General features: G+C 37.2%; 1 protein-coding gene across 2 annotated transcripts; it reads left to right on the top strand.

The window, feature by feature from the left end:
* Nucleotides 1-2,876: 2,876 nt before the first annotated feature.
* tgm1l3 (transglutaminase 1 like 3) lies at nt 2,877-9,614 on the top strand. 2 transcript variants are annotated; one of them, XM_084100032.1, is made up of 14 exons: nt 2,877-3,073; nt 3,584-3,927; nt 4,748-4,939; nt 5,032-5,283; nt 5,675-5,793; nt 5,943-6,050; nt 6,187-6,364; nt 6,457-6,595; nt 7,032-7,224; nt 7,528-7,681; nt 7,759-8,043; nt 8,452-8,612; nt 8,820-8,956; nt 9,066-9,614. In XM_084100032.1, coding segments are annotated over exons 1-14 (2,409 nt in total). In that variant the 5' UTR covers nt 2,877-3,071; the 3' UTR covers nt 9,211-9,614. The 2 variants fall into 2 exon arrangements, with proteins under 2 accessions (XP_083956158.1, XP_083956157.1); XM_084100031.1 differs by having other exon boundaries at nt 2,879-3,073; nt 3,569-3,927.
* The last annotated feature ends 468 nt before the right edge of the window (nt 9,615-10,082 follow it).

Raw genomic sequence — 10,082 nt, 5'->3', positions numbered from 1 at the left:
TTTGGCCACTGCTGATATTGCATCTAACCATACAGCACCTTTATGTTCTCTGAGAAACACAACTTATAAATTGTAGTATAAATATTTGCTTAGTTAATATGGACATATGCATTGTAGGAACAGATGTAGCCTATAAACCATCATAAGTCACCTTTAGCTCTTTTTACAATACAGATTGTATCAAAGCAGCTTCACAGTGATAACATGAAAATAATACAACAAAGTTTGTTTCTAGAAGAAAATTGCATCATCTTCCACCCTAAGCAATAATATTGTTGAATATTAAATGTCCCCAACTAAGCAAGCCAAAAGCCAAGGCAACAGTGTCAAGGAACCAAAACTCCATCAGGAAACAGAATGGAGAAAAAAAACCTTGGGAGAAACCCAGACTCAGTCGGGGGCCAGTTCTCCTGTGGCCAACGAACGAACAGTGTATGATTATGATTATGATTATGATTATTGATGTCAGTAATTGAAAGAAAAGTAATACTGTGTGTGTGTGTGTGTGTGTGTGTGTGTGTGTGTGTGTGTGTGTGTGTGTGTGTGTGTGTGTGTGTGTGTGTGACAATTCTTTGCACATTAACCTCACTTATTTTGTTATATTTATGTTTAAAAGAAGAAAAAGCAATTTTCCACTTTTCCTGTTTAAGGATGTTTAGGTATTTTCACTTGAAGAAGACAAACATACTTTTTTTTTATTATTGTTAGTTGGTTGAGAGAAGCCAGCTTGCTGAAATCTAGACAGAGAGCAGCAAATTTGAAATATACATTATATACATACACACACACACACACACACACATACATACACAATTAATATAGATGGATGGATGGATGGATGGATGGATGGATAGATAGATAGATAGATAGATAGATAGATAGATAGATAGATAGATAGATAGATAGATAGATAGATAGATAGATAGATAGATAGATAGATGTTTATACTGTATTTTTGATCAATTTATTGTGTCCTTGCTAATTTATTCATTTCTTTCTAATGGTTTTGAACACACACACACATGTATAAATGATAATTTTCTTCACAAATATTTTAAAATAGGGAATTTGGTGTCGCTGTTTGAGAAGCTGAGACGTTGAGTTCAGTCAGAATTATGTATGAGATCCTGTTCTGACCTAATTAGTGCCATTAGTATCCAGACTGAAACATTTAAGAGATTCAGTGGCATTAAATCTGTAATCCTCCTTGCTGTCCAAACTGTAACAACATAATTTACTTTTCATGCTTCAAAGTACAAGAACTACCCGAAGGAGGAGACACAAATGAGCTTGCATGTCCAGTAAGTCTGCTTTCAGTATTGTTTGATAGCTCCCCCAAAGATGAAAATACTGTCATCATATCATGTCATTGCAAATATCACTTAGTTTCTTCTGGGTGAACAAGTGTTGTATAGTTTTGCCCACTGAATATGCAAAATTAGGGCTTTTACAAAAATGCCATGCAGGGTCAAGTTACATGGGAAAGTGATCTGGTCTGATAATTAGTCGTTCACTGGGAAAATCAGATGCGCATTCAGAAGCAAATGGAGATTTAAACATGCAGGATGATTGTGCCTAATAACTAATTGAGTTAATTGAGGCCAGACCAAAAAATCAGGGAAGATTAGATTTATAATTCATACACAACACTTGCCCCTCAATTAATTGATAATTTACTCAAATTCATAAACTGATCATAAATTAGGCTATATATGCAATAAGGAAATAGAGGTTGGGCGAATCATTTAAGTGATGGCATGATCGCCAAACCCAGCATTAACACTGGGTGTTTTGTCCGGTTGTGCTCAGATTATTTTCTTTGACGATTATGATGCATATTACAGTTAAGTCCTCACCCTAATCCTTTATTTTTTGTGATTTATTTTTTGATGACAGTTATGAAATGCAGAAGGAAACCGTTTAAACCTGTGGTGTGTCTGTTTGTGTCTAAAGACTTGCAGAAAGGATCTGGGTGTGTAAATTGCTTCACTGAGACACTTTTGGTCGAACTGAATTTTTCCTAACATCAAAATTATTATAAAATTATATAGTTTTAGATGAAGTTAAGCAAGTCACACACCGTGAAGTACGAAACATTTACTAATGTATTTAATAGCGGTCTCATAACAGTCTTGAAAAGTTCTTATTTTACTCCCTGTGAAATATAAAATTAGCACATGATTTCTCTCAAATTGTTAATTAATATTAACATTCAAAAAGGTCTTATAAGTAAATGCATAGAATTATAAAAAGAAATTATGCTGACATGAATTTCTGGAGGATTAGGGAAAAAGGTAATTTTCTTAATTACATTTTTCATCTAATATTTCAGGAAAAATGTCTAAGCATCCTTAATGTAATAATTCTTTGCACATTAACCTCACTTACTTTTGTTAGATTTATGCTTAAACGAAAAGAAGAAAAAGCTATTTTCTTGTTTAAGGATATTTAGGTATTTTTTACTGGAAGACAAGACAAACATACTTTTTTTAATTATGTTTAGTTGGTTGAGAGAAGCCAGCTTGTTGAAATCTAGAGGGCTGCGAATTTGATGAGTGTTCAATTTGTTTATAATTCTAATACTTTATACAGTATTTTATTACAGTGTAAAACAGAGAATGAGGTGTGTCAAAACTCCATCACAAATGTATAGGATAATCCATGCATAAATGTGCTTATGTGCTCCTGTATGCTGGAATTGCTCCATTAAAATTTAATTATGCTTCTACCAATTAGCCTACTATCAGAGCAATTATAGCCTACTATCAGAGCAATTATACTAAACCGTAAATTTGCACATTTGTTTTTTCGAATTAACCTGTGTGATTCATCTCCAATCCTTCCTTCCCTCCCTCCCATGAGACAATGAAACACTGTAGGCACTTCAGTTACTCATGTGAATGGGCTGGGAATGGAGATGTGAATATATATACCAGACTACAGTGGAGAGAAGTGTCACAGCGCAAGAAGCCGTGGTTCCAGACAGACTTACTTTACTTCAGTAATTTGAGTTCAATAAGAACTGTTACTCTCTTCAGATTCAACATCACTCCAGAGAACGAACCGGAAACATGTAAGTAATCAACTAAAAAATGAGCAAATATCCTATTCAGTGCATCTTTATATAGCTATGGTGAAAAATAAATATGTTTGCATTAGTATACTTGCAGCCAGACTAATTTAGCACTTCAGGTGTGTAATTGATTAGTTAACTTGAAGTGTGCTATTTTGAAACAACTCAGTTTCAAAGTATAGTATATTTTAGTTGTAATTAAATTGTAGTAAAGCATAACTTTAGGTATATTTAGTGTACTTTTGTGTGCTGAATTGGAACAACTTCAAGTATACTTAGTTAAAAATTGTTAGTAGCCTATATATTTGCAAAGTACTATTGAAAAAGGGAATATATTTCAAATTCAATAAAGTATACTTTTTTTCACTATAGGGTTTTCTGTTGAAATTTAGAGATGGAGTCCTTGAAAGATGTTATAGGCCTACAGTACATGAATGTTTAACCATTTAGGTGACAACATCACTCTCCTTCTTCTTTTTCTGCACTTCTTCACAGCATGTCTTTCTATAGGTGGGGCCAGACCAACAACTTCTGCAACATCGGCCGTTTCCCAGCCGTAACACTCGGACAACACTGCGCGCCGGTGTACCAGAACCCTTGTGTGGACCCTTGGGTGAAGCCTTTGGTCACTCCTTGTGTGGACCCTTGCGTGAAGCCTTTGGTCCCTCCTTGTGTGAAACCTGTGATCAAACCTTGCGTGGTTCCTTTTGTGAATCCTTGTGTCAACCCGTGCGGCAACCCGTGCGCCAACCCTTGTGCGATCCCTTGCGACTACGTGAGACCTCACTGTGACTATGACTGCAAGCAAGTCTTCCACAATGAGTGTGCTGATGAATGTGTGCGTACCTGTGAAGGTAAGACCTGGTCTGTTTTTGTGAAACGTGTTTATTAACCCTTTGGTGCTGTTCGGTCATTTTTTAGCGAAAACTTTTACGTTGCGAAACTTGGCAAAGGTTTTGGCAATTGCTGTGTGAACAAACAAAAAAGAAGAAAAAAAAAATCATGGACATTGTTCGAAAAGATTAAATGGTCCTGAAAAAAAAAAAAGTCACACTTTGTATTGTTCGCAGTCAAAAATGAGTGCATTGGAATGGGAGACGAATTTCATCTAGTGGAAACGTTTGGTACTGCACCCAAACAAAATCTTACTCTAAGCAAATTTTTTGAGATATCAACTTCAAATTTGGAACACAGCTTGTTTAGATTTATGGCTTTGATTTTCCCACAGTTTTAGAGTAAAACGTGTTTTTGGAAAATATATATTTCATATAGAAACTGAAAATGGTATTTTTGTGCATTTTTCATGACAATTTTTTTTATTTTTTTACTTTTTTCACTTTATTTTTATTTTTTTACTTATTTTTTTACTTTAGCAATAATCTGCCAAGTTTCATCTTTAAAAAAGAGACCAAACTGAAGTCTGTGCTCTAAAGCATTAAAGATTTATGAGCGTTTAAACTGGAAATTTAATTTTCAGGTACATGCTCAAAAAGTGAATAAATGGATTATAAATACTGCATAAATACAGTTTAGTATCATAAAATCTCATAAAAATACAAAATACTAAATAAAAGAATACAAAAAGTTCATTAAAAAAAATCATTCATTTTTGACCAACACGCGAACAGTACAAGTACAGCTCCTGATTGATTTCTTCTGCTTGGTTTTCCTCAGATTTGGTTCTGCAGGTGCGTTGTGTTGACCTGATGAAATCCTGGAAGTGTCAGAATCGTCTGGAGCATCACACCAATTGTTATCATAGTGATAACCTCATTGTCCGTAGAGGACAGTGTTTCCAGATGTGGGTTGAGCTGTCCCGGCCGTTCAATCCGAAATGTGACAAACTTCACCTGGAGCTGAGACTTGGTTGGTTAAGTCAGCTTGAGTTTTTTTTTTTTTTTTTTACTTTTAGTTAATGATAATAACCCTGGTTATTTCTTGCTGTTTGTATTTTACAGGTAATGCTCCATCAATATGCAATGGCACTCTGGTGATTGTTCCATTAGTGGACGAATTCAAAAAATCTCGCTGGGAGGCCAAGATTGTCGAAAGTGTGCAAAACCGAGTCAAACTGTGTGTGTACTCCCTTCCGACTGCTTGTATTGGACGATACAGCCTCACCGTTGTGACTTGCGGCCCAAGAGGCAGAGCCACGTCATCATGCAACCCTTGCAATGACATTTACATGCTGTTCAACCCCTGGTGTAAAGGTATGTACAGTATGAAGAGAAGACTGTAAAGATGTGTGGGAAAAAAGGCTAAAGTCTTAATATTAATTAATTTTTAATACAGGACTGTAGCTCTGATAAATCTTGCAAACAAAAACATGCCACACTTATTAATTTGCAAGATATATAAATATATTATATAAACCTACTAGAAATGTTTTCAATACAGGCTGTATTTGTATATTTCTACAAATGTCTTTGTAAAGAATGGGACTGGATGTTAATCGAGCATCTACCGATAGAAGGAACATTGATTATTATAGTCGGTAAATGGTTGTAAAACTGAATCAAGAGAAAACAAATGAAACCATTATCGAGACTACAGTATATGAAGCTTCTCAGTTTAAATGTCAGCACTCTCTTTCTTTACTAGATGACTCTGTGTACCTGGATGAGGAGGCTCAGAGAGTCGAGTATGTGCTGAATGACACGGGCAGAATCTTCTATGGAACTAAATGTCAGATCGCATCCAGAACCTGGAACTTTGGTCAGGTAAGAGACAAACTTTTCATTAATATATGTCAAAATGTTTGCAATGGAATATATTTGATCTGAAGTGCTGGAATACAAGCATAGCATAAACCACAGCAATTTCACACTGCATGGAAAGCATCTTAACTTTTAATTTCTCTGATTCTTAGTTTGATGAAGGAGTCCTGGCTGCGTGTTTGTTTGTGTTGGAGAAGAGTGGTGGACCTTGCTCAGGATGGGGCGACCCTGTTAACGTGGCCAGAGTGGTGTCTGCTATGGTAAGTCTTCATTTTCCTCATGAAGCCTAACGAACCTCCTGATGGGTTCTATGCTTCATCTGAATGATGCAATCATGACTTGATGATGTTTAGAAAGAGAACAGATAATAATGTAGCACTCTTCACTCTTTCACAGATTAATGCCAACGATGACTGTGGTGTGTTGGTGGGTAACTGGTCAAACTGCTATGGAGACGGAACTTCTCCTACATCCTGGTGCGGAAGCAGTGCCATCCTGAAACAATACCACAAATGTGGAGGAAAACCTGTCAAATATGGACAGAGCTTGGCCTTCGCTGGAGTCACCAACACACGTAAGAGTTCAGGCAGAATGGACAAGGAGAAAATAAGGGTTGAGAAAGGGATTGAAGATGTAATGCACTTCTTCTTCTTCTCTATCTCGTAGTGTTGAGATGTTTGGGCATTCCCACTCGTCCGGTCACAAACTTCTGTTCTGCTCATGACACTGATGTGTCTATGACAGTAGATATTTATCTTGATGAGAACTGCTGTCTGATCGATAACCTGAACCGTGATTCAATCTGGTAAGATTCTGTACAAACCTCTTTCATTATCAGCAACAGTGTCAACTATAGTATCATTAAGCAGTATTATCTAAATTGATTTTTGATTCCATTGATTTGACATTTTCACTACATATTTACAAAAGTAGTTGATTATAAAGATACCAAGTAGGAATTGAGACTATATCTTTACAATGGCTTGCATACTGCAAAGCTGAATATGCAGTTTGGCGATAGCAGCTTTGATGAGCACCGCCTATTGGTGAGAAAATGTAAATGCATTGAATATAAATTGAATATTTATATATCTAATTGTGATCACCTAAACTATGCAATGTTCTAGACAAAGCACAAAGTGATGAATTTGCATTGCAATCTTTTCTTGTGTCCTCTTGCATTGCATTATATTTCTGTCTCCTCTGCTGTGATGTGAATCCTTCTCCTTCTCTTCTTCTAGGAACTACCACGTGTGGAATGAGGCCTGGATGGCTCGTCCTGACCTGCCATGTGGTTTTGGAGGTTGGCAGGTGGTTGATTCCACTCCTCAGGAGACCAGCCAGGGCATCTTCCGCTGCGGCCCAACATCTGTTGCTGCGATCCGCAGTGGACAGGTCTTCCTTAAATATGACACTCCCTTCGTTTTTGCTGAGGTACGAGCATGCCTTGTAATTGGAGCATTAAGCACAGGTTTTGATGCAATTATTCCAGAACATGTGAATCTCTTTGTAGCGTGCACACTATGTTATGGTAATATATTAAAGTGGTAGTGTTTTGCAGTAATATTCAGTAATATTATTGATTTGACTGCACTGACACTATCAGATGAGAACAAAACCTGAACTGAATTGAGCTAATGACTGCTTTACAGCAACATTTGAATTTGCCTCATATTTGATGAAGCTTGCATCATTGATTCTGTTATTTTCCTGTTTTATTACATTTTCTTGCTGTAGGTGAACAGTGATGTAGTCTTCTGGCAGAGAACTGCATGTGGAACCTTCGCTGTGGTCCACGTTGACAAGAACGCAGTGGGTCACTGCATCAGCACCAAGGCTGTCGGCTCAGACAAACGTGTGGATATCACACACCACTACAAACACCCAGAAGGTGAAAAGTCACACACATCACTTAAAGACTCTTTCACTCTGAATAGTTGTAATAGCTTCCCTCCCCACATCCTTCAGGTTCAGAGGAGGAGCGTTGTGCTGTGGAGACAGCCCTTCGTCACGGCTCCAGGAGATGCACATACCCACTGCCCTGCGCTGAGGATGTTGTCTGTGATGTCAGCATGAAGGGTGATGGACCATGTGTGGGCAAGGATGCCGTGATCTGCATCGCTCTGAAGAACAAATGCAGCTCACCTCGTAGTGTCACCCTCCACAGCCATCTGTCGGCCACATACTACACCGGAGTCCAAAAATCCTTGGTGAAGAAGGACCAGACCTGCTTTGAGCTCAAGGCCAGTGAATGTAAGAAATGAAAGAGCTTAGCTAAAGCTGAGAATGTAAAAATCCGTTCATGTTCTTCACTGCTGAATGGATTTTTAGCATTATTGTATAACACAAAAAATATATATAGTGCCTAGAAAAATATAAATCCCACAACTACTCGAGTTTGCAAAAATCACAAAAATAACAAATATTTCAGTCAACAGAAGCATTGATGCAAAGACCTTAAATCTACAAGCAGCTCTACAGAAGGCAATAGTGTCTTTATTCAGTTGATTCAGTCGAAGATTCATCAATTGTGAAACTTAGAGACTAAAATCAAATCAAGTCTAATATGAATTGGTCTGATATGATGGGGATGAGGATTTTACTGTTACTTTCAACAGAAGCATTAGTATTTATCATTGTTTATCTCTTGTTCCTCTTTAGCCAAGGTTCTGGAGTGGGCCCTGCGATATGAGGATTACAAGACTCACCTTGTGGATCATTCAGCCATGATGCTCACTGTCGCTGGACGGGTCACTCAAACTAAGCAGGTTGTGGCCAAACGCTTCAACTTCAGGATGTGCACACCAGATCTGGTTATTTCTGTGAGTTTGAATAACTTGAAATCTATACTTCACCTGCTGGACATAATGTGTGTTTGTTGATGAAACTATACATTTTATAAGCCTGTCTTATGGCTAGAAGTAAAATCAAGAACTACTGATGATTATTAGCTGGGTGGAAAATGGAGTCTTTTGCATGACTGTCCTGTAATCTGTAGTGTGGTGTTAATTTGGATTGTGGATTTTCAGCCTGGATGTGATTGTGTGGTGGGCAAAGAAGTGCCGATCCAAATCACTTTCAAGAACCCACTGCCCTGCGTGCTGAAGAACGCCATATTCCGTATCGAGGGACTGGGACTGAAGCACTGCAGATCCATTAACTATGGGTAGGAAATGAATCGTGTTAAACTATACAAAAGAATGGGACATTTAACATGCTACTATTCATTTTTATTGGTATATAAATAAATTCTTACTTTTTTGTCTGTTTATCAGTGACATTGCAAGCCATGCCACAGTGAACCTGACGGAGAAATTTATTCCCAAGTGTCACGGCCCTCACAAACTTCTGGCCTCCCTGGATTGTCCTCAACTCACTCAGGTTCATGGATGCTCTAACATCGTTGTCAAAGAAAAGTGAACAAGCACTCAAATAACCGGAGGACCAGAAAGCTTTCAGCATGCTTTTCACGTGGATTGATTTGCAGAGTTAAAAAAAAATGGTATTTTAGTTATGTAATCTCCAGTGAAAATGGTAAACCAAAGGGTGCATTTAATCTCGGGATCTTGCTTTTAAAGGGATGATTTATGGCTGACATTGTTTTTTTGTGGGTGTTATATTTTGGATTATGTGATGTAGTTTCACATATCATAAGAAAGATTGCAAATATTCAATCATTCTAGTCATTTGCTTTCTTTTGCTATGTAGTCAACCTAAACAACTGACAATTTGTGGTTGTGTTCTATGATTTATTTTCTTCTTGTAGCTGCACTGATAATCTGTCCTCAATGTTGCATCAATAAAAGTCATTAACTTGCAGTAAACGTGTGTTTGTGATGAGTAATAATGAATCTGTAGATCAAATGACCATGATATTATACAACAAGCAATGGCACTAATGGGTTATTGAAACAAGCAGCTAGTGTATGAGCGTTAGAACATTACAGTGTACACTCCTGGGCAAAAAAAAAAAAAAATTATAATTGGGCCAAACCCAAAATGGCTCAACTTTAAGCTTTTAATTGTCTTAAACAAATTATTGGTCAGGAAATTAGCAAAATGTAAGAAAATGCACCACTTAAAAAGCTATTGCGGTCTCAGAAAACCTTTCAAAGACAGAATGACGTTTTTGGCAGAATATGGTAAATTGTGTGTGGATTGATGAATCACAAAAAACACGAGTTGCATGGAGATGCTCCAAGTCAAGTCAACTTCATTTATATAGCGCTTTTAACAATATGGACTGTTTCAAAGCAGGTTTACAGTGATAATAGGAAATTAAAGTAACAGAG

The sequence above is a fragment of the Abramis brama genome (genome assembly GCF_963993115.1).
Source record: "Abramis brama genome assembly, chromosome: 22".
NCBI lineage: Eukaryota > Metazoa > Chordata > Actinopteri > Cypriniformes > Leuciscidae > Abramis > Abramis brama.
The sequence above is the reverse complement of the archived record's forward strand: the minus strand, read 5'-3'. Positions and strand labels throughout refer to the sequence as shown.